This window comes from Scylla paramamosain, chromosome 18 (genome assembly GCF_035594125.1).
Source record: "Scylla paramamosain isolate STU-SP2022 chromosome 18, ASM3559412v1, whole genome shotgun sequence".
NCBI classification, from domain to species: Eukaryota; Metazoa; Arthropoda; class Malacostraca; order Decapoda; family Portunidae; genus Scylla; species Scylla paramamosain.
The window spans coordinates 4,774,725-4,800,324 of NC_087168.1; the positions used below are offsets into that span (position 1 = coordinate 4,774,725).

Genomic DNA, 25,600 nt, shown 5'->3' on the forward strand with positions numbered 1-25,600 from the left:
GCGTATTTAGCTTATAATGACTGTTCTATAGAATGTACATCACCGCATCCCATAGATACTATTAAACATAAACACTCAGATCAATGTTTTGCATTATCTAAGTATAATGTATCAAGATGTATCATGAGAAGCGGTTTTAGAATGTGCTTTTCCTGAGAACTCTGGGAGTGTTGACCAACCCCTACATTAAAACAGCTGGCGATCACTGGCGACTCACCCATAGCGAACGCCCCAACCAGCAACCTGCACACAGGCAGCGAGCGATATAAGCAACCAGCTTGATGACCCAAGCCACCATCTTCGCTGTCTCTGACAAGCAGCAAGCAAGGACTAGCACTCTGTCTTCCGAAGAACCTCACTCCAGACAGTGAAGCCAGGAACGGTGAGTTGGCCTCAATGTGTAGATAGCACCTCAATTCTCTCAAAGTAGAATCTAAAATCATCTGGCTCCGCTCTTTTTTCTCTGTCTGCAACCCACACCGGGATCCCAAGGTCTCCCATTTACTTATCTATCAGTAGAACATCACCTCTCCTCTAATAAACCTCATCTTCTTTTTCTTACTGAAACACAGGTGTCTGAGGCAACTGACAATAGCCCTTTTTTTGTTCCCTCCTACTTTCTCTATCTTCATTTTCAATCCAAAGCTGGATGTTACGTTTATGTGCGCAATGACTTAACCTGCTCTCGTGCCCACGCTCTTGAATCTTCTGAATTTTCCACCATCTGGCTACGACTACAGAATCACTTTCAAACTAAATTTATCTGTGCTGTATACCTCTCACCTAACTCCTCTGACTATAAGAAGTTTTTTTTCCTCTTAACTTCCAAAGTGGAGCACATTCTGCTTGTCTTCCCTTTTGTGGAGATCTCCATTCTTGGAGACTTCAATGTTCACCACCAGCTTTGACTTTCCTCTCCCTTCACTGACCATCCTGGTGAACTAGCCTTCAACTCTGCTATCCTCCATGACCTAGAGCAATTGGTGCTGCACCCTACTCATATTCCTGACCGTCTTAGAGATACGCCCAACATTCTTGACCTTTTCCTGATCTCTAATCCTTCTGCTTATACTGTCACCCTCTCTTCTTCGTTGGGCTCATCCGATCACATTCTCATATCTGTATCTTGTCCTATCGCTCCAGTCCCTTCCAGATCGCCCTAAGCGGAGGTGCCTCTGGCGTTTTGCCTCTGCTAGTTGGGGGGGACTAAGGAGGAATTTTGCTAACTTTCCTTGGAATGACTACTGCTTCCGTGACAGAGACCCGTCTTTGTGTGCTGAGCGCATAACAGAGGCGTACATTCCCCATCCTTTTTCTCGACCTAAACCTTCCAAACCTTGGTGTAACACAGCCTGTTCTCGTGCTATACATGATAGAGAAGTGGCCCACAAAAGGTACTTAAGCCTTCCATCACCAGAGTCTCATGCACTTCATATTTCTCCCCGGAACCGTACCAAGTCTGTTCTTCAATTAGCCAAAAACTCCTTCATTAATAGAGTGTCAAAATCTTTCAAGATCTAACTCCCCTCGTGACTTCTGGCATCTAGCCAAAAACATCTCCAACAACATTGCTTCTTTCCCTCCTTTATTTCAACCAGATGGCACCACTGCTATCACATCTATTTTTAAAGCTGAACTCTTCGCTCATACCTTTGCCAAAAAACTCTACCTTGGACTATTCAGGGCTTGTTCTTCTCTCTCCTCCACCCTCAGACTACTTCATGCTACCTATTAAAAGTCTTTGCAATAATGTTTTCCATGCCCTCGCTGGCCTAAACCCTCTGAAGGCTTGTGAACCTGATGGGGTCCGTCCTATTGTTCTCCGAAACTGCGCCTGTGTGCTTGCTCCTTGCCTAATCAAACTCAGCTCTGTCTTTTTTTTTCTTTTTTTTTATGTAGGAAGGACACTGGCCAAGGGCAACAAAAATCTAATAAAAAAAAATGCCCACTAAAATGCCAGTCCCATAAAAGGGTCAAAGCAGTGGTCAAAAATTGGTGGATAAGTGTCTTGAAACCTCCCTCTTGAAGGAATTCAAGTCATAGGAAGGTGGAAATACAGAAGCAGGCAGGGAGTTCCAGAGTTTACCAGAGAAAGGGATGAATGACTGATAATACTGGTTAACTCTTGCGTTAGAGAGGTGGACAGAATAGGGGTGAGAGAAAGAAGTAAGTCTTGTGCAGTCTTGTGCAACGATGTCTGTCAACATCTACCTTTCCTTCTTGCTGGAAGTTTGCCTACATTCAGCCTGTTCCTAAAAGAAAGTGAGACCGTTCTAATCCCTCAAACTACCGTCCTATTGCTTTAATTTCCTGCCTATCTAAAGTTTTTGAATTTATCCTCAACAGGAAGATTCTTAAACATCTATCACTTCACAACCTTCTAATCTGATCCCCAGTATGGGTTCCGTCAAGGCCGCTCTACTGGTGATCTTCTGGCTTTCCTTACTGAGTCTTGGTCATCCTCTTTTAGAGATTTTGGTGAAACTTTTGCTGTTGCCTTAGATATATCAAAAGCTTTTGATAGAATCTGGCACAATGCTTTGTTTTCCAAAAAAAACTCTCCTACGGCTTCTATCCTTCTCTCTGTAACTTCATCTCAAGTTTCCTTTCTGACTGTTCTATTGCTGCTGTGGCAGACGGTAACTGTCACTAAATCTATTAACAGTGGTGTTCCTCAGGGTTCTGTCCTGTCACCCACTCTCTTCGTATTATTCATGAATTAACTTTTAAACCAAACTTCTTGCCCTATCCACTCCTACGCTCATGATACCACCCTGCACTTTTCCACGTCTTTTCACAGACGTCCAACCCTTCAGGAAGTAAACAGTTCGCCGCAGGGAAGCCACAGAATGCCTGACTTCTAATCTCTCTAAAATTTCTGATTGGAGCAGAGCAAACTTAGTATTGTTCAGTGCCTCAAAAACTCAATTCCTCCATTTATCAACTCGACACAACCTTCCAGACAAATATCCACTTTTCTTCAGTGACATTCAACTGGCCCCATCTTCTACAATGAACTTCCTCGGTCTGTCCTTTTCTTATAATCTCTAGCTTAAACAGTTTTTATGAAGTTAGGTGTTCTGAGACGTCTCCGCCAGTTTTTCTCACCCCCTCAGCTGCTAACTCTGTACAAAGGCCTTATCCGTCCATGTATGGACTATGCTTCACATGTTTGGGGGGGTGTTCCACTCATACCGCTCTTTAAGACAGGGTGGAATCAAAAGCTCTTCTTCTCATCAACTCCTCTCCTCTAACTGACTGTTTTCAGCTTCTTTCTCCTCGCTGGAATGTTGCATCTCTTGCTATCCTCTACTGCTATTTTCATACTAACTGCTCTTCTTATCTTGCTAACTGGAAACCTCCCGGGGAGGTTTCCCACAACCTCGCTGCGTAAGACTTTCTTCTTTCTCTCACTCCTATTCTGTCCACCTCTCTAATGCAAGAGTTAACCAGTATTCTCAGTCATTCATCCCTTTTTCTGGTAAATTCCGGAACTCCCTGCCTGCTTCTGTATTTTCACCTTTCTATGACTTGAATTTCTTCAAAAGGCAGGTTTCAAGACACTTATCTTTTAATTTTTGACTACCACTTTGGACCCTTTTATGGGACTGGCATCTCAGTGGGCCTTTTTATTTTTATTTATTGGATTTCTGTTGCCCTTGGCCAGTGGACCTCCTACATAAAAAAAAAAAAAAAAACTTGATTTTCATGCCTTAGAATAGTGAGTGGAGCCGCTAATGACGTAGCAGCTCCGGGATTGTATCACAGAGGAAGAAGGGCTTATAAGAAGACCTCACCAAGGACTGGTAAGATTCTGAAACGTGAAGTGATGTCATATCCTGCTATGACCACCACTACATTCAACAACAAGCACCTGAACTCCTCATCAAGTCACAATCAGGACGATTCGGCATCATCTGTAGAAAGACCAGGGTGTACCAAGTCGCTGTGCTGCTAATAAGCCTATGCTCACATAAGCAATAAAGAAAAATAAAAAGGTTAATTTCTGTAAGAAATATTAAGACTGGACATCTGAAGATTGGAATAAAGTCATGTTTAGTGATGAAGTAACTTTCAGGCTGGTCAGGGGAGGCTCAAAGGTCGTGCGTTGTCTGAGTATCGCCTCACAGCATCACACGAGATTTACGATTAAGACAGTAAAGCATCCTGAAAGTGTAATGGTGTGGGGTGCTTTCAGTGGAAACAAGGTCAAGGTAGGACTGGCATTCCTTACCAAGAATGTGCCAATGAAAGGAAGCAATTATATCCACGTACTGGAATACCATATACTGACATTTTGAGACATTCAAGAATGTGAATGTTTTATGCATGATGGTGCTCCTACCCACAATTCCAAGATGGTCCAAAAGTTTCTCAGGGACCATAACATGAATGTTTCAGGGTGGCCAGGTAGTTCTTCGGACAGTAAACTTATAAAAAAAATGCCTAGAATGTCATGAAAAACAAAGATCAAGAAGCAAGACCCAGCAACATGAAGGAGCTGCAGGACGCGCTGAAGAGACTGTTGATGAATATTGATGCCACCTACTTCACCAGCCTTGCTGAATCCGTGCCCAAATGACTGCAACATGACAAAGTATTGAATGGAAGGAAATACTCACAATAAAAAATCAGGAAATGTAAGATTCTCAGCATCATTGTCCTTGCATTGTTAATGTTAAGATTTTTTTTTTCCAGAACTGTACTATCTTCCCTTTCGGCCTTCATAGCTAAAACACATTCTATAAGGAATATATTACACTCGCTCAAAATTCTCCATACAATAGAATAATATATATTAGACACAAGTGATAGGTTAGAAAGCATTCTACATTACAAGTGAAGAAAAACAGCTGTGAGAACCCGATTAGTTTTCTCTGTGGCCTCTGATAATCGCGATGAGAGAGTAGGATGTTTGAGAATACGAGCCTGAGTCGAGTGTTTACGGTGTCACCGCCACCAAACCTTTCACCAGACGATATGCCAGATTTCCACCAGCGCTGCCTGTTTTATAAAGTGTGAAGTCATGGTGTCCGATAGAGTTCAGAGACAGGCCTGTTCATACCACAATGTAACACTTTGCTCCCTCACCGTGACTATTTCCTAAGGCCACAGATGAGTAACCGGGTTCTCGAGTGTGTTTCTTATGTTAATAATATAAGAGTCCTGTTAATCTGTCCCTAAAACCATAAAAAAAAAACAAAAAAAAAACACTCTTACCACCTATGTAACTTCAAACATAGAGTTTGTTTTAGTGTATTGGAGGTGGTTTAAAGAAGGGTTTCAGAATATAGTCAAGAGTCACTTATCTCCTAAGTGTTTTCACATCAACTTTGTACTGATTATATGGTGCATTTTTCAAAAGGTGCCTATAGTGTGGCCCAGACCTTCCTTCATGGCTGAATTGCCGTCACTCTTCTCCCACCAACTTCTTGTTTTGGGTAACCATTTTAAGGACAGCTGAGCGCATAATTTAATTATGGTTTCTTATAATCTTTATAGTATAGTAAAGTCTGCTTAATTTATGAAACGTTTTCGGAGTTTTCAAGTGTGTATGTGTGTATAGGGGCGGTGGGCAAGGAAAGTACTGCGACTGAAGTTCGAACTGCAAGGAAAAATTAGTTTACAGATACCCATGCTGGAGGAAAGGCAGAAATGCAGAGATATTCTGACGCATGAATGTGTAATTGGCTAAAATATGAAATAGTGTTTCCGAGAGAGAGAGAGAGAGAGAGAGAGGAGACAGAGAGAGAGAGAGAGAGAGAGAGAGAGAGAGAGAGAGAGAGAGAGAGAGAGAGAGAGAGAAAGAGAGAGGAGACAGAGAGAGAGAGAGAGAGAGAGAGAGAGAGAGAGAGAGAGAGAGAGAGAGAGAGAGAGAGAGAGAGAGAGAGAGAGAGAGAGAGAGAGAGAGAGAGAGAGAGAGAGAGAGAGAGAGAGAGAGAGAGAGAGAGAGAGGGTGTTATCACACTGTTTTGTCCGAATAAGGTTCCATATCCAAATTAATAAGTGATATGGCATGGTGATTCTGGAAATAACCTCAGCCTATTAATATCTGGGCAATTTCCGGGCCTAAAATGTACTGCTTCATCCAAAAAATGAAGGGATTTGGTAGCAGTGAAACCAATGAACTGAATTAGTTTAAACCAAACTTGACCTATCTTTCTCATTAAAACGCTAATGTTATTTCAATATTATCCCATAAAGTACATCATACACCAATATTATGAATCCTGACTGACATGTCACTCAGACTGGCATTCAAATGGGCGTTTTTTTTTTTTTTTTTTTTTCAACTTTAGTTGCCCTAAGTCTGTGCCACTACAATCATAATCCTCAAAGAAATCAACATTACGATATGAACAGGACTTCACCACTGATATGATACTGAAGTACTTAAATATAATTAGAGGACAGGTTACGTGAGATAGCACTCTTCTATCCATTAACCTTCACATCAGTTTATGCTTCATGCGATTAAAGGCAAAAAAGTAAACATGCATTTTTCATGGCCGCTGAGCTTCTGACAGCTGATACGGGGAAACCGATCATTGTACTGTATAACAAGTAAATAAATAAATAACCTACGTGGGGGGATCCCAATACAGCACCACACACTCACACATGTGCTAGTAACTAGTATATACTTCTAGTTAGTGTGTAGAGGTGGTGCCAAGGAAGCATGTTGTATAACTGCTGCCATAATTGATAGAATAAAACTATGCAAAGATAAGGTAAGCTGCTAAGAGCCGCAATTCAGACCCCAAGCCTAGCTGGAGAAGGACTCGGTGATGACTATTGGAGGGTGCCTGAATGGCTGACAAGTCAGGTCACAGCAGGGGCTCTTGAGCTCTTTGGAAGCCCACACAGCCGTGAAGCAGGTCTGAGCACAACTGCAGAAAAAATATGAGGCTTGCCCTCACTCTCACGTGGTTGGGCCGGGGTGCCTGAGGGCTGGTGTCAGGTCACAATGCGCCATGCTTAGAATGGAATGCAGAGCGGGAGTAAGGCATCCCTCCACACAAATGTATGTACATACATATTGGTCTTGTCAGCCCATGATGGGAAGGAACAGGATTATGGACCTCAGCACTACACCACGGGAGCTAATAATAAATAAATAAATAAATCACAGAATAGGCCAGCTACAGGGCAAATGGTGGCAACTATTCAAACGGATAAATCCGTGGATACACCAGCATGATCAACGCAACAAAATAAAGCTTATAAACATACAATATCAACCTTTGTCCTTGAGCAGGGACATCTCTGCATAGAGATAGATAGATAGATAGATAGTTAGATAGATAGATAGATAGATAGATAGATAGATAGATAGACAGATAGAGAGAGAGAGAGAGAGAGAGAGAGAGAGAGAGAGAGAGAGAGAGAGAGAGAGAGAGAGAGAGAGAGAGAGAGAGAGAGAGAGAGAGAGAGAGTGTTAGTACAATCACAGGTAGGCTTTTAAAGACTCTTATCTTTCACCTAACATCAGCATGGGCTTACTGCTGCAATCGACAAACAATAAAGGGTGAATCTAATCGCACAAAATTTCCAAGTTTCGCAAAGATGTTTTCCATGCCCTCGCTGGCCTAAACCCTCGGAAGGCTTATGGACCTGATGGGGTCCCTCCTATTGCTCTCCGAAACTGTGCCTCCGTGCTTGCACCTTGCCTAGCCAAACTCTTTCAGCTCTGTCTGTCAACATCTACCTCTCCTTCTTGCTGGAAGTTTGCCTACATTCAGCCTGTTCCTAAAAAGGGAGACCGTTCTAATCCCTCAAACTGCCGTCCTATTGCTTTAATTTTCTGCCTATCTAAAGTTTTTTAATCTACCCTCAACAGGAAGATTCTTAAACATCTATCACTTCACAACACTTCACACTGATCGCCAGTATGGATTCCGTCAAGGCCACTCTACTGGTGATCTTCTGGATTCCTTACTGAATCTTGGTCATCCTCTTTTAGAGATTTTGGTGAAACTTTTTGCTGTTGCCTTTGATATACCAAAAGCTTTTGATAATCTGGTACAAAGCTTTGATTTCTAAACTACCCTCCTACTGCTTCTATCCTTCTCTCTGTAACCTCATCTCAAGTTTCCTTTCTGACCATTCTATTGCTGCTGTGGTAGACGGTCACTGTTCTTCTAAATCTATTAACAGTGGTGTTCCTCAGGCTTCTGTCCTGTCATCCACTCTCTTTTTATTATTCATCAATGACCTAAACCCAACTTCTTGTCCTATCCACTCCTAGGCTGATGATACCATCCTGCACTTTTCAACGTCTTTTCGTAGACGTCCAACCCTTCAGGAGGTAAACATTTCACGCAGGGAAGCCACAGAACGCCTGACTTCTGAACTGTCCAAAATTTCTCATTGGGGCAGAGCAAACTTGGTATTGTTCAATGCTTCAAAAAACTCAATTCCTCCATCTGTCAACTCAATACAACCTTCCAGACAACTATCTCTTCTTCAATGACACTTAACTGTCCCCCTCTTCTACACTGAACATCTTCTGTCTGTCCTCTACTTAAAATCTAAACTGGAAACTTCACATCTTATGTCTAGCTATAACAGCTTCTATGAAGTTAAGTGTTCTGAGACGTCTCCGCCAGTTTTCCCACACCCCCAGCTGCTAACTCTGTACAAGGGCTTTATCCGTCCATGTATGGAATATGCTTCACATGTCTGAGGAGGTTCCACTCATACCACTCTTCTAGACAGGGTGAAATTAAGTTTTTTGTCTCATCAACTCCTCTCTTCTAACTGACTGTCTTCAGCCTCACTTTCATCGCCGCAATGTTGCATCTCTAGCTATCTTCTACCGCTATTTTCATACTAACTGCTCTTCTGATCTTGGTAACTGTTTGCCACCCCTCCTCCCGCGGCCTCGCTGCACAAGACTTTCTTCTTTCTCTCATCCCTATTCTGTCCACCTCTCTAATGCAAGAGTTAACCAGTATTCTCAATCATTCATCCTTTTCACTGACTGGTAAACTCTGGAACTTCCTACCTACTTCTGCATTTCCACCTTCCTATGACTTGAATTCCTTCACGAGGGAGGTTTCAAGACACTTATCCTTCAATTTTTGACTACCGCTTTGTACCCTTTTCTCGGACTGGCATTTCATTTTTTTTTTTTATTGAAATTTTGTTGCCTTGCCTCAATTCACATGTCCTTAATCCCCATTACCAGACAACGACTAAGGAAGGCCACTTCAGACGCGCGTTTCTCAGATCGGGGAAAGTCACATGAAAAAGAGAAAAGAGGGGCTACAGGGGAGGGGCAGAGTGGTGACATGCACACACACGCGCCTGACAGACTCACTGCGAGCTGTAGGCTACAAAGTCACTGCGAGCTGTAGGCTACAAAGTCATCTCAGTAATCCCTACCTTTACCTCCTAATAATAATACTCCCTACCTTTACCTCCCTAAAAAGGGACAGTGGAAATCCAGCAGTATTATGTTGTTCGTTACTTTATATGCATCCAAATGATAGCACTCCTAACATAGCACTCAAAAGGGAAGGACGAGAAATAAAAATAAATCTGGTAATCTACTCAACTGGGTGGGGACAACCCGTGGACCTGCCACCACCTCCCGTTTTCATTCTATTCGTCTTTCTCTCTCCCCCCCACCCCCACTTTGCCTCCTTTCATCTTTCTTCTCTTCGATACTTAAGAACATAAGAACATAAGAAATAAGGGAAGCTGCAAGAAGCGACCAGGCTTACACGTGGCAGTCCCTGTATGAAACACACCTACCTATTTCCATCTGCTATCCCCATCCATAAACTTGTCTAATCTTCTCTTAAAGCTCTCTAGTGTCCTAGTACTAACTACATGATTACTGAGTCCGTTCCATTCATCTACCACTCTATTTGAGAACTAATTTTTTTCTATCTCCTTCCTAAACCTAAATTTTTCAAGCTTGAACCCGTTATTTCTTGTTCTACCCTGGTTGCTGATCCTAAGAATTTTGCTTACATCTCCCTTGTTATAACCCTTATACCACTTAAAGACTTCTATCAGGTCCCCTCTTAACCTACGTCTCTCTAAAGAATGTAAATTTAACAGCTAGTTACGCCCCACATAATAAATATATATATATATATATATATATATATATATATATATATATATATATATATATATATATATATATATATATATATATATATATATATATATATGTGTGTGTGTGTGTATGTGTGTGTGTGTGAGAGAGAGAAAAGCAGTGTTAATCCTATTAGTAATTACAGTTTACGGTATATATTATTCATATCACTTACAAATGAAATTATATTATAATCATATGAGAGAGAGAGAGAGAGAGAGAGAGAGAGAGAGAGAGAGAGAGAGAGAGAGAGAGAGAGAGAGAGAGAGAGAGAGAGAGAGAGAGAGATTAAGGGATAGTATACCAAAAAAAAAAAAAATCAACCTTCATGACATCTTTCACCTGATACAAAACTTCTTTTTTTTTTATTTCATCTATATACACATGTATATGTACGTACATGTATGCGTATATGTGGACATGATCTCGTCCACCCATATGTCCGCCCCAAAGACAGCTCCCCACCTATCACTCAAGTCCACGGAAGTTGAAAAGCGCTGCATTATCTGATTTGTATGTACGATATGCCGTTTAATTCCTGGTGGCACGGCACAACACCACCATTGCAGCCTTTTGTCTTCACACATATGATGGGCGGCCTGGAAGCAACAACAGAAAATAGGAAGTGAGGAGCTGAACACCGGCGTTTCCCTATACTTCCAATGGTCTGCTGGTAATGTTCCGGGTCTAAGGGGAGTGCAGGTGCGACGGCGGACCAATAGGGTGTTGGTTTCACATTAGTGGCGTCATGACGACTCCTCGCATTATACCTCCATGACCAAAATAAAACTTAATACATAAATCTAATATATCTGCAGCTAAGTAATACATGGTGCAACCAGTGGACATGATAACTCAAGAAAAATCAGTTCTCAAATGGTGCAAGTAAACTTATGCGAGCGAGAGTAATGTTTCCTTCCTTACCAAGCAGCAGTGAACGCCGGACGCCTCAGCTGCCCCCAGCTTGTCTCGCTTTGCCTTTAGGAAGCTGAGCAGTCAAGCTTACATGATCTAGCTTGCCTTGACTGCTTCTTCCAGTCACACACTACCACCACCACTGCATCCACTTGCGACTTACCACAGTTGACACAAGGCAAGAGTCAACGGGGCGAGGAGCTAAAGCCGGGGCAGGTGATCGCGACTCCATATGCTTGCTGCCTCTCACTCCCTGGCCCAGCAAAGGACAAGTGACAAATGGCTTGCGCACCTGCACTTCAACACACACATGACGTCACTAGCATGACATGTTACAATAGAAAATAGTTACAATAGAAAATAACGCAGTATACCATAGCATTAAAAATAGCATGGTATTTACATAACAAACTAAATCATTAGAACCACCGAAAAAAAACTCTCATTACTCTCAGTGACACCTCGAACACCACACACAGGACAGGACCACACCACGACACAGTAATGACACACACACGGTGACGAGCAAGGACAAGATAGCCAAGCAGCGGCGTGTGCTGGTGCGTCTGGATTTGTCGAGCAATTGGTGTTACGAATACAGGTGTTCTTTCCACAGCTGCCAAGATGCCTTTTCTCGAGGTGTCCACGAACCTGCCCAAGGAGAAGGTGACCCCAGAAGTGCTCAGCGGCCTCAGCAAGATGGTCAGCGAGATGCTCGACAAATCGGAGAGTGTAAGACTAAGACTGCTACTGCTGCTGCTGTGTTGAGTTGCTGGAGTGTTGCTGTGGTGTTGAGTGATGTTACTTGCTTTCACTGCTGTGTTGCGTTACTGGAGTGTTGCTGTGGTGTTGAGTGATGTTACTTGCTTCCACTGCTGTGTTGAGTTACTGGAGTGTTGCTGTGGTGTTGAGTGATGTTACTTGCTTTCACTGCTGTGTTGCGTTACTAGAGTGTTGCTGTGGTGTTGAGTGATGTTACTTGCTTCCACTGCTGTGTTGAGTTACTAGTGTTGCTGTGGTGTTGAGTGATGTTACTTGCTTGTTTTGAGGGGTAGACATACAGGTGAAAGGGGAGAATACTAATTATGGAAAACTTATTAGAAATATGAAATAAAAAAAAATAACAGTGTAGCTAATATAGTTTTGTGCAGTGTTGCTTCTCAAGGAGGCTAATGAACGTATGCTTGTTATCATTTCCTGAGTGAGCATCCATCAGTTTATTGATCAGATACAAGATTACAGACTCCCAACTGCCTCTCGACTGCTGCCTTCCCTGTTAGTGGTGACTTTTGACATTGTAGCTCAGGCTTCCACAGCAGTTCTTCATCAAGCTTAATGGGAAGCCGTGGCAGTACAGTGGTTGACAGAGCGCATCTTTCCAACATTACCAAGCATACTAACAGTGACCATACGTAACACTGCCATTGTTACTGTAATGCACTAGTCACCAGAGAGCCTTAACAGAAGACTGGATAACTTTATGGATAACAATGATCGGTGGAAATACGTAGGTCGATATGTTCCATGGTGAAGCTGCCACGTGTAGGACTGACGGCTTCTTGCAGCTCACCTTATTATTATTTGATTTTGTTGGTCCTTGACTCGTCCCTTCTTAGTGAGTCATCTGTTCTCTTCCTTCCTTTCCTTTCCTCTTATTTGCCAAAACCGTCATTCTTATGTTATGTTCCCTCACACGTCCCTTCTCACTGCCTTGGTTTTCTGTTCCCTTCTCTTTCTTTCCTCTTATTGCCCAAAACTCTTACATTTTTTTCTGATGTTCCTTAACACATCCCTTCTCACTGGCTGGTCTTCTGTTGTGTTCTCTTTCCTTTCCTTCTTTTTCCTCTTATTGCCTTTATTACGTTTGTTGTTCCTTGATTAGTCCCTTCTCTCTGCTTGGCTCTTCTGTTCTTTTCCTTCCCTCTCTCTTTCTTCTTATTGGGCAGAACTCTTATATTTTTCTAATGTCCCTTCTCACTGCATGAATCTTCTGTCCTTTCTATCTTTCTCTTCTTAATTCCCAGATCATATCCTTGAGTGACTTCAGTATTAAGTATTCCGCTGTTGGGAACCTGTCAGGCTTTAGGTTCTGTAAGGAGACAAAGGCCTGTATTCTGAATCGCTTCGGTCTCTTACCACGATTATTTTTAAAGATCACAGAGATAATTAGTCGGATTCTCAGGAGTGTTTCTCCAGTTAATAGCATGAAAATCTTATTAATCTCTCATTAGAACCTTAAAACAGCCTGAACAGCCCGTGTCACGTTAACTAGAGCCTTTGGAAAGTAGTGGAGGTGCAGCGCAGTTATTTAAAAAATAGTCTTGCCCTGCCTTTGCCTTTGCCTTGCCGCTTTGCTCTCTCACCACGACTATTCTCGAAGACCACAAAGGTGATTAATCGGTTTGTCACGAGTGCTTCTCATATTAATAATGTAGAAATCCTGTTAATCTGTCACTTCTACCAGAGCCTTTGGAAAGTAGTGGTGCGGGGCAGATATATTTCAGAATATGGCTCTAAGTGGTCACGTTCTCTCACAGTACTGCATGATGCACGTCCTGCCTGACCAGCTGATGACTTTCGGCGGCACCAGTGAGCCGTGCGCGGTGGTCAGACTGATTTCCATCGGCAGGCTGGGTGTGGAGCTAAACAAGAAGCATGCTGCCAAGATCTTCGCCTTCATGGACAAACATCTCGGGATCTCCAATGATAGGTGAGTCTCTCTCTCTCTCTCTCTCTCTCTCTCTCTCTCTCTCTCTCTCTCTCTCTCTCTCTCGCTCTCTCTCTCTCTCTCTCTCTCTCTCTCTCTCTCTCTCTACTTGCTAGTTTGTAGTTTGCTCTGTATCAGAACGTTGTAAATGAGAGTTATATAATTGTTATTATTTTTTACGTGGTGGTGATGTTGATGGTGGCAGTGTTGTTTCTCTTCTTCTTCTTCTTCTTCTTCTTCTTCTTCTTCTTCTTTTTCTTCTTCTTCTTCTTCTTTCTCCTCCTCCTTCTGCTCCTCCTCCTTCTGCTCTTTCTCCTATTCTGTCGTTTCCAGAGTGCCAGCCACCATGCAAGAATCGCCCAAGTAACACTCTCTCTCTCTCTCTCTCTCTCTCTCTCTCTCTCTCTCTCTCTCTCTCTCTCTCTCTCTCTCTCTCTCTCTCTCTCTCTCTCTCTCTCTCTCTCTCTCTCTCTCTCTCTCTCTCTCTCTCTCTCTCTCTCTCTCTCTCTCTCTCTCTACAAGACTTGCGTTAATAAGGGGAAGAATCTCTTATTTTATTTTGTTTTATTTTCAATAGGGAATAATAGGGAGCAATGATAAACTGGGTTAAATATATCGTTAAACATTTCGCGTTTATTTAACTTATTTATTTGTTAATATAGTGTTTGGTAATTATTATTTTTTTTTTTAAGTGTGAGTGTTTTTGTAATACATGCTCCGTTTTTATTGATTTGTCTTTTAATTTATTTTTTCTCTGGCAAGCCACGCGCTGTTTATGTAAAAAAAAAATTATCAAGATTATTAAAAGAAAGAAAAACAAAATGGTAGGTACAGAGTCATTACTAATGATTGCTTACATGTATTTGAGGATCCGTCGTCTTTGTCACAGAATCATCGTGTCATTCTTTACAGTATTGATATGTTTCATGTGTACTTTCAATCTCATTTCCGCTGTCTTGCTTCAGTCTTGAGTGTTCTGCTGCTGGGAATCTGTCAGGCTTTAGGTTCTGTAAGGAGACTGGCAGGCAGCAGGGGCAGTATTAACAAGGATTCTTAACTATAGAGGTTTGACTCATTCCAGCTCTTATGCTTAGAGTTTTGCTTAACTTCTCAAGTTGTGCTTACTCTAAGTCTTAAAGCTAAGAGAGTTCCGGAGTCTGCTTAACTTACGCTAAGACTAACTTAACTAAACAGAGATAGCCGACGTCGAGCCCGAGCCCCGCCACCTCAAGAATTATTAGCCCCGTATATAAGGACGTTCTCGATGACCTGAGTGACTCTGAACTGTTGGACATGTATAGAATAAAACTGCAGGAGTGTTATTTGTGACATATTTGGCAGGAGATGCCTTGGAGAACTCCACAGGAAGGAGTGATGCACTGACGATAGTAATTAAGTAATAATTACAATGTTATTTAGCCAGCGGGAAATGCAGCTCTGCAGCAATGATGACCTCGGACCTTCACGTGTCTTGCTGGAGTGTCTCATTTACCTTCTTAGTAATAGAGCCTCATGCAGCTTTTTTTGTGCCGCTGAATGAGTGAAGCCCTTCAGGCGACCTCTTTCCTCATATACTGACTGGAGGAGGTAGGAAAGTCTCGCCATCGGTCCAGCTGTGTTTCCTTTACTGGCCTTTTCGGCCTTAGCGATCATCATGTACTCCATAGTAAAGAATAAGGACAGGAAAAGAGGCGCTGCTGACTGGGAGTGGCGCGACAACGCTGGCTCAAGGACGTAAACACAGACAAAATAAACACGCCTTGCCCGTGACCTAATTTACTTATTAATAAACACAAATTTATGCGTTCATATCATAACAAAATCGATGACAAATTGATTTTTTTTGTTATCTAATAAAAAAAATGTATAAAGATTGCACTATTAACTCAAAATTGAGAAATATAAGATTTTACTGTTTTGTTATTTCACCATTTCATACTGGGATTTAAGAGTTCATCTCAGCACAACTTTAAGACCGCTTAAGAGATAAGCACAAGTCCAAGCAGAAGGCTGAGACCAACTCTGAGAATCTTTGTTAATACGGCCCCAGAGGCTGCTTCCGTCAGAGTTCGCCACAGCGGATCACCACCTCCAACGCACTCGGTTTTCTGGGCCTTATTTGGGCCCGTGTACTGAAACCCTTTACTCTCGCACCACGACCATATCTGAAAGGCCACAGAGATGATTGGCCGGGTTCTTAAGAGTCTTTCTCCTGCTAATAATGGAGTTACCGTGTTAATTTGTCAGTAGAAAAAAAAAAAACACCTTTAACCCTTGTAACTTTAGCCAGAGGTTTCTGAAAGCAGTCGGGATGCGGGCAGAAGTGTTTCAGGATGTAGTTCTCAGTCACATTCATTGCAGGCTTGTCTTCTTTCATTGCATTCACAAACTTCCCATTAGGGCTTCCACTCTTTCTTCTGCCGGGAAGACGTGAGAGAAGGTCCATGATGCAGTGAAGTCTCACTCATTGCACATGCGTGTAGTGGTTGAGACTGCTAGCAGAGCAGAGGCTTGGAAATTGAGGGAAACACTAAATACTGGAAATGAATACAGAATGTGGCTCTACTATTGACCATGACGATACTACCAGTGAAATTTAGATATGGTGAGATTTCCAAAAAGTGTTATTACTAATTTTTTTCTTTGTATGTGTGTTCCTTGCAGAATGTTCATGGTGTTTCAGGACCTGGACTCATCAACTGTTGGATACAAAGGAACAACATTCCATGAACTGTATGGCCGTTAAACTTTTACCACAAATGGAATTAAGATGTTGCAGTCAAACAACAGCATGCCGTGAAATTCAGGGCCGCCAGCACTGCCCTGAGTGTGTGCGGGACTCTCCGGGTTGGCAGTCACTGCTGCACATGCACACTGAGACTGAGGTCCATATATTTCAATTGTCGGTTGCAGATTTTTTCCTACTCCTACAGACAGACTGACCAGCTGCTGTTTATTACGATTGTAACTGAACACAATTAGTTTATTTTCCTTTATCCCATTCAAGACTGAGAATATTTGTTTTACTACCCTTCAGTATTACTTCACAAGTGAATCACAAGTGAAGATGGAGCAGGTTCGCTTCAGTGAGTCTTGATTCTGTTGGCAAGTGTTTAGAAATTATTTGAAGGACGTTTGCAAAAACAGGTGACTCGAGGCAAATTGTTCATCAAGACATGACTTCCACCAGACTCAGGCAGTTGTTCCCAAAGTTGCTCTCAAACCTGAATCGCGAGATTCAGGGAGTAACTATGACTCCTGGAGGTCCCGGGATGGTGTCATGCCGTGACTCCCCGAGTGACGTGAAAAACCTCCTTGAGACTTAGTTACTGGGGAAGTCTGCCTCCTAGTGGCGCCCGCTGGAAACGTAGGAACAAGCCTGAAGAATTGGGCCTACGGCTAAAGTGCTTACCCTCACAACCGTCTATCTGATCGCCAGTATGGGGCTCCGTCAAGGCCGACCAAGGTGATCTGGTTTTCCTTACTGAGTCTTGGTAATACTCTTTTAGAAATTTTAATGAAACTTTTTTTCTTAGACATATCAAAAGCTTTTGATAGATTCTGGCGCAGAAAGCTTTAATTTCCAAACTAGCCTCTATCAGTTTCTATCGTTCTTTCTGTAACTTCATTTCAAGTTTCCTTTCTGACCGTTCCATTGCTGCTGTGGCAGACGATCACTGTTCTCAGTCTATGAGGAGGTTCTCTCTCTCTCTCTCTCTCTCTCTCTCTCTCTCTCTCTCTCTCTCTCTGTCTGGCAAGCAGACGGCCGTTCGGATGGTTTGAGCACTGAGCAGGCGTGACGAGGGAAAGTGTGGGTACTTTGTTACTAAACCCAAACCTCGTAACACACCACTGCAATGATCATTAATACGGAACATGGAGAAAGTATGGAAGATGAGTGAGTAATAATTGATAGTACATCTGAAAGTAATAAGAGGAATGATAACACATAAAACTGAGGACATTATAATTGTATCAAAATAAGGGAAGGAGGCATATCTTAAGATCAGACACCCTCTCCACGCTGTGCACAGGAACGCCACACACTCTATCCTAATATATATATATATATATATATATATATATATATATATATATATATATATATATATATATATATATATATATATATATATATATATATATATATATATATATATATATATATATATATATATATATATATATATATATATCATTGTTGACGAAACATCATCAGATAATGTTTTATCAAGTGTCTCCTGCACAAACCTCTTCCCCAGTACACTGCCGTGTCAATACCCACATCCTGCTCTGCCATTATTCAGAACCAAACCATCACCGTACACATGAAGAGTATTACATCTGGGAATCTCTATTATTTATTTCCAGAAAATATATTTCTAAGTTCCCTGGGACGGTAGCCATCTTCCTGCCGCTCCAACCTTAAGAACTCTACAGTAACACAGTTTTCCTGCCATGGCTAAGTCTTGCGTGAGCTGGCAAGGAGGCACATTCACTATAATAGTGATGTGCTCGGTCATGACATCATACAGAATTCTTACATATTTTGATACATTTCTAGGATTCTCTTTTTCATTCAAAGGTAACAGTGCACAAGACAAATCATCACTTGCAATTCTCCTTATAGATCGAAAAGCAGCACCCATTGCAAGTCTCCTTATTCAGTGTTCAGTACTAGGCAAGTTTAACTCCATTCTCATTATCTGAACTCTAGTGTTTCTTTGACAGCCTTTAAATAAAAGGAATGCTCCCGCCAGGGCTCGAACCTGGGACCTTCTGCGTGTAAAGCAGACGTGATAACCACTACACTACGAGAGCTACAAATATATGGAATTTAACAACACCTGTTGTTCGCTTGTCTACGCAACCTGTGCATTACAAGTTAACATGGAGAAGATGCTTGTAGTGGCAGTAGTAGTAGTTATGGTAGTAGTGGCGGTGGTAGTGACGGTGGAAGTGATTGAAGGGTAATCAAGAATCAGCTAGGATTTGATTGCAGTAGTGAGGATGTTAAGTAGTCAATATAGTCAATTTTAATAAAAAATGCGCCGGGTGTGCGGAGGGTAGGTGAGTCCTGCCAAGGATACCCATCCTCTGGAGAATCACTCCAGCGCTCTTCCAAAGCAGCGACCAGAAGCACACCACCTTGACTTGCCAGCAAGCACAAGTGACCATGTACTTCGCAGTGCCCGCTTACCTCCAGCGCGAGGAACCCGCCACGAAGCGCAACAAGCGGCCCGCGTCGCCTGCCTCAGGCCGCACTGCCTGCCCCAAGAAGCAGAGGCGCGAGCGCTCCTACCAGGAGTGGTTCAGTGAGGTGAAGGAGAAGTTCGGCGGTGGAGAGAACCAGCGCGGCTGCTCTAAGGACACGCGGGCCAAGCGGAAGCTGCAGCTGGTGGGCGTGCCCCTGCTCCGGCGGCGTCAGGTGCGGGAGATGATCGGTCCCGTGCAACGGCCTCTGGCCGAGGGAAGCTACGGCTCTTGCTTCAAGACCGTGAGCCCGCGCACGCAGGAAGAACTGGTCATCAAGACCTTTAGCCGAGACAAGCTGCCGGAGCTCGTAAAGGAGGCCACCAGCCTCAGCAAGCTGCAACTTCCCGGCGTGCAGCGTCTGGTGGGAGTCTGCGTGGAAACCCGCCAGCTGATTACTCCCTTCGCCGGCGTGACGCTCAAGGACTACATGCTGAACAAGGCGCCCTCGTTTGCTGACGCCGTCAGCGTGCACCTGCAGATGTGCCGCACACTGCAGCGAATGCACCGGCAGGGCTACACGCACAATGACATCAAGGCGGACAACGTGTGCGTGTCCACCCAGAGCGGCAAGCCTGTGGCCACCGTGATCGACGTGGGCCTGGCGAGGCCAGTGGGCACCAAGGGACTCCTGAGCCAGGCGATCCCAGACACGGACAAGTTCCCCTGGATCGCGCCGGAGATCCTGAAGAAAACCCACCGCTGCTGCGAGGCGAGCGACGCCTTCGGCCTGGCCTACCTTCTGCAGGGACTAGGCCTCCTGTCGTGCCCCAGCAGCTGCCGCCGCGCCAGGTCCATCCTTATCAAGTGGGTGGTGCAGGCTCGCCGCCGCGACCCCGCCGAGCGGCCCCCGCTGGCGGCGGTGATCCAGATGCTGCGTGCACTGCACCGCGAGGCCGCCGCCACGCGCCCTGCCGGCAGCCGCTGAGCTCTTGCGGCGACGAGGCGCTTGTAGATGCGTCATTTGCGTAACCCAGGAAGTCCTTGAGTCTCTTTCTTTTCTTTCTTTTTTTTTTTTTTGTGTATTCGCCTTCAGTAATAAACGCGTGCGTTTATGATGAGTTTGCCTAAATAGAAAGAAAAACTCGGAAAAGTAATAAAAAATAAAAGTTAAGTAAATTAATTAATAAAAAAATAAATCAATAGAATTAGAAAAAAATAATAAATTAAAAATAAATAAGAAAAAAACAAATAAGAAAACAAAATAAATAAAAATACAAAAATAAATCATAAAGACAAAAAACTACGTTAAGTAACGTAAGTAAATCACGCGGCGAAGGGAGAAGAGAAGGCAGCGAGTGACAGTGTGCGGGTGAGAAAGGTCCTCCCGGTGATGGCAGGGGCGCGCAGGAGCGACTCAGGCGGCGAAGCGAGGCGGGGAGGAGAAAATAAATGTTTTTTTTTTTTTTCTCGGACAACATGTCTTTCAATGGGGAATGTTTCTGATCAAAAGAACAAAATGAAATAAAAATAAATAAAATAAATAAATTAAACAAAAAAAGTTAAAAAAATATGAAAAATAAGAAAAAAATATATAAAGTAAATAAATAATAAAGAAAATAGATAGCAAAATATAAATAAAACAGTAAGAAATAGATGAATATAGAAATAGATAAACTGATAGAATAATAGCCAGATAGACAGATAGATAGATAGATAGATAGATAAATAAATAAATATATGGAGGTAAATAATAAAAACAAATAGATTAATAAATAAACAAATAAACAAAAGTAAATAAATGCAAAAGTTAATGGATCAATAAATAATTAAATGAATGAATAAATAAATAGATAAATAAATAAATAATAAATTAACGTAAAGCGACATGTGTAAATAATGAAATATAAAGTTCAGAAGAGGGAGAGGACGAGGACAGGGAGGGGATCGTAACGCTGGGGGAGGGGGATGGACAGTGGGGGTGAAAGACGGTGGTAAAGAGCAGAAGATGAAAGGCTGGATGAAGATATGAAGGAAAGTCGTAGAGTGAAAAATGACGGAATAACTGTCATTGTTGAAAGATAATGTATATTTTGATATTAGCTTTGAGAGATTATGCTAATTCATAAATAAATAAAAGGTATGAGCAATGTCTGATCCTCATGTGAGTGTATGAACAGTATTACTTTTGAGAGGTTTGTGTGTCTAATGGTCTCGGTGATGCCTTTGATATAGTGTGGGTTGGTGTCTTGAACCAGGCGTGTTCCCTTCCCTGTTCGTGCTCGTGTATTGTGCTCGTGTACGTGAAGTCCTTGAGTGTGTGTATTAGTTTGTGTTTGGTTTGGTTTCCCCTTGCATATAGTGTTTTATTGATTGGGTCTAGTTTTGCGAGTGCATGTAGTTCTTTGGAATGTTTGGTGTATGGGTATTTTTCATTATAAACGAAGCGTGGTGCTTTGTTTTGTTGTCGTTGTAACGATAGTGATGTAGAGATTGCGTTTAGAGCATGTGGTGGTAAGTAAGTATTGGTAGTACGCACGCTTTGACAGGGTGTAGTCTGGTGTTAGTGTTTAGTGCATCGAATATTGTAATGGTGGTTAATACTATTTGTGCTTTGTTTGTGATGCCTTTTACGTGTTTTGAGTATCCGTGTGTGCCCAGTTTAAGCCCCAATATTTTAGCGTCTTCTGCGTATGGTGTGTTGTTCCCTCTATGGTGACTGGTTGCATCTTTTTCATTGTTATAGGAAGTAATGTGAATTTTTGTGTGTTTGTTTTGATTTTCCATTTGGTTTCGTAGTTATTGATGTTTTTTATTTCTCTTTCTATTCTCTTTACAAACATGTTTTTTGATTTACCTGCATTTGTGATGATTTGTGTGATGTGGTCTGCGTATTGAATATTTGTGCTGTCTGTGAGTGGTGTTGCAATGTCGTGTGTGTATATAGTGCAGAGTGTTGGGGAGATACTACTCCCCTGTGGTACTCCACTGTCAGGTTGGAATGGCTGGCCGGTGTAGTTATTTAGTGATATGGATGGTGACCTATTGTCTAAGAAGCTACATAATATCTTGTTAAGGATGCTGGCTAATTTTATTTGATTAAGCTTATACTTTAGTGCACTTAGCCACACCTTGTCAAACGCCCTTGAGACGTCCCTGAGTGCAACGCAACATTGTTTTTTGTGTGATACTTTTGAGATTGTTTCTGCTGTTGTTGCTATTGCCGTGTTTGTGGATCTTGCTGTTCTAAATCCATGCTGGGAGTCTGGTAGAATTTTATTAGATTCAAGGAATGTTCTTGTCCTTTTATTAATTATTTTCTCAAAAATAATTAATAAATAATAAAAAAAAATTGTTCGGTAGTTAATTGCGTGAGTGGTTGGTTTGTTCTGTTTGGGGATGAGTGTGATTGCAGCGTGCTTGAAGGGTTGTGGAAAATAGCCCATGGAGAGAGCGATGTTTGTGTTTAGTCTGGTGAAGATCTCGAGGACGTTGTCTGGTAAGTTTAGTGATATGGTTTTATTTATTTTTGTTCCACCAGGTGTGTTGTTTTTTGGCTGTTTTATTGTTTGCTTTATTTCTTGTGGTGTGACGTGGTGTGTGCTGTGGAATAGGTGTCGTTACTTGGATTGTCAGGGTTGCCTTGTTGATTGGGTGGTATTTGAGCTTTGTTATTGGTGATGTAATTATTAACTAGCAATTCTCTATCTTCATCATATTGCAGATTTTCTGTGGGGCTTATTCTAAAAAACATTGCTCCATGTCTCTAAATATTCGTTCCTTTTCTTTTACTCTGTATATTTCTTACTATCTTGTATTAGATATGGCTTTGTGCTAGTCTGGCTGCTTTTTAATGTCTTTATATTTTGCCGAAATTTTTTGGGTCATTGTAAAGTGTGCTGAGTCCCTCAACCTTGTTTTCCCAGTTCTTTTTATTCTGTTCTTTACATTCCCTTGTTATATTTTGTTTGATTGTTTTGTAAGCCATGAATGTTGTGTGTGTCCAGCCATGTTGACAATGGTTTTTAATGGTTTTCAAGGGTATTTTTACTGCTCAGGTGATAGATTAACAATGTTTCCACATTATAAACAGGAAAAACACTCTTGATAACCTGGCTGATCATCTGTAAGGCCTTTGAGAATAGTCGTGTCTGTGGTGGTAGTGGTGGTGGTGATGATTGTGGTGGTGGTGATGGTGGCTGTGGTGGCGATGGTACCGGTGGTGGTCACGGCGATGGTAGTGATGGTTGTGGTAGTAGTGGTGATAGTGGCGGGGGTGGTGGTGGTGTTGGTGGTAGTGGTGGTGGTGGTAGTGATAATGGTAATGACTGCGGTGGTGGTGGTGGTGGTAGTAATGGTGGTAGCAGAAATGGTGGTGGCGGTGAAACAGTCTGATACAATAGTGATGACGGAGGTGGAGGATGTACTGGCAAGGAGAGGAAGAACACCAGTGGACAGTGGTGGCGGTGGTGGTGGTAGCGGCGGCAACGCGGAAGGAAGGAAGGAGTGGCAACAGATGTGGCAGTAATATAAGATACGAAGGTGTCGAAGTTTATGGGATCCCTGACTGCAGTGTTAATGTGAAAGATTCTGGAAACACCGGTAATATGGTACAATGCTCGGACAGTGATGCACTGAGTCCCGCACTAAGCACCAATATTCATACATATGTAGGTGGCGGAGAGGCGCGCAGCCATGCCACCTGCAGCCGCCAACACTAACACGCAAACCAATTTTCAGACTCCTGGGCACCAAAACCTCCCTTTCTGAGCACAATTCCCTTCAGTTTATGAGAATAAAGAGTCTCAATAGTTATAAGTGTATCATCACTGTGATGATAGTTAACGGAAGAGGTGATTACCTAAGTTTTTGTTTTTAACGGCACATCTTTACTGTGTAGCTATCTGGTGTCTATTGTATGTAATACCTGTTCATTTATTTGTATAAATACATGTTCTTGGTGGTATACTATATAATCCATATGTACAATGATGGTTAGTTGTGGTTTATCACGCGTGTCGCTGCGCATTTGTCTTGTTGGTTGGAGGGAGAGGTGGTCATGCGGAGCTGGACTAGTAGGCCAGACGGTAGTGGTGGGCAGTAACCGATAACTTAGGTATTTACGGAATCGAACGGAATCGATTCCTTTTTCCGGAACTGGTTCCGCGGAGAATCATGTAGAGCGCGCGTGGCCGGCACCAGAGACTTGGAGCCGCTAGCGCACGAGGTGAATACCAGAGTCTTGGAGCCGCCAACTCGCTGCTCAGACGGTTACCAGGCGGAGCCGGTTTCGGAATCGGTTCCGTAGGGAATCGTTTAGAGAGCGCATTGTGAGTACCAAGTCTTGGAGCCGCCAGCGCGCTGCTCAGACGGTTACCACTAGTGTATAGCGGTTCCAGGACTCATTTAGAATACTGGCAGAGATTCTCTTTAGACAGACACATCAGTTTTCCCCAGATAGCAGAGAGTGTGTGTCACGTGGTCATGCTCTATATATCTTTCCATCATGTAGTGTGTAGAATTCCATCTAGTTTCTACATCCTGAATAAGTTTTTTTTTGAATGCTGCTTGTGTTGCTCTTGTACCTGCATGAGCTTACCAGAAGCCTTCACGCTGTGATGGAGAAAATTTACAATAGTCTTTATTTTTTCTTTTAGCTTCTGGACATCCTCAGTGTTGTTAATGGAGTCCTGAACAACTAGATTCAAAGTGTGTGCAAAGCACGGGGTGTGGCGAACATTCACTTGTTTTATTGGTGCAGTCACGTAAGCAGCATTGTCAGTCACAACTGAGTGAATTTTATCTAAAATGTTCCATTTATTAGAGACAAGTCTTATCTCTTCTGCAATATTATCTGCTGTATGGGACTTAGCCATAGGAACAGTATCAAGCACAGCAGACATGAGGACCCACTCTGGGGATATGTAGTGAGCTGTCACGGTGATGAATGCTTTTGTTTGTCGGGATGTCCATAATATGTCTGTTGTTGAAGCAACACCCTTAGCTTTCTCCACCTCTTGACGGACTCTCTCTACCTCTCTATTGTAAACAGAAGGTAATAGAGGCCTACCTATCTCTGTGCGGCTTGGCAAGTCATATCTGGAATTGAGTCCATTTACTAATCTGTTGAACCCCTTGTCTTCAACAACACATAGTGGTTGTAAGTCTTCCGCTATCATCCTGACAACCAGAGCGTCAAGTTCTTTCTTTTCATTGGAGTCATTCTTATAGGGATAAGCCCTAGTGATGGCCTCGATCAGTGTTGGTTGAGCACAGGTGGATGGTCTGGGGTGTTTGGCAGCAATTTCCATATCTGCATCCTCCTTGAACTCCGCACATTCAGTGGGATGTCTGGTACGCAGGTGTTTCATCATGTTCGATGTACTTCCACTGTACTTCAGCTTATCTTTACACTCCAAGCATACAACGACGTCAGACGACGCCTGTTCCATGTACGTCCACACTGGAGCTGTTCTATTCCGCTTGGATGTCACTGTTTTATGTGAAATTTAGGCTTAATAAGTGAGATGTACACTCCGTTCTCTATGCTCTGACGCTGCAAAGTAGGTACAAACGCGATATGTCCACCTTCAGCACGCTGCCTTTGAAAAAGACTTGGTGCCTGTAAAAATATTACGTTATAATGTGAGAGAGGAAGGGTTGGAGTACAACGT

At 42.7% G+C, this 25,600-nt stretch overlaps 1 protein-coding gene and 1 non-coding gene across 2 annotated transcripts; one reads left to right on the forward strand and one right to left on the reverse strand.

Moving 5' to 3' along the window:
• The first annotated feature begins 258 nt into the window (after positions 1 to 258).
• On the forward strand, positions 259 to 16,742 carry LOC135109046 (macrophage migration inhibitory factor homolog). The gene is made up of 4 exons (XM_064020036.1): positions 259 to 382; positions 11,643 to 11,758; positions 13,564 to 13,736; positions 16,398 to 16,742. Exons 2-4 carry the CDS (start codon positions 11,651 to 11,653, stop codon positions 16,477 to 16,479), a joined length of 363 nt encoding a protein of 120 aa, XP_063876106.1. The 5' UTR covers positions 259 to 382; positions 11,643 to 11,650; the 3' UTR covers positions 16,480 to 16,742.
• A 1,739-nt stretch (positions 16,743 to 18,481) lies between these two features.
• On the reverse strand, positions 18,482 to 18,554 carry Trnav-uac (transfer RNA valine (anticodon UAC)). Its single transcript has one exon. It is a non-coding gene; the product is annotated as a tRNA-Val (tRNA).
• Between the last annotated feature and the right edge of the window lie 7,046 nt (positions 18,555 to 25,600).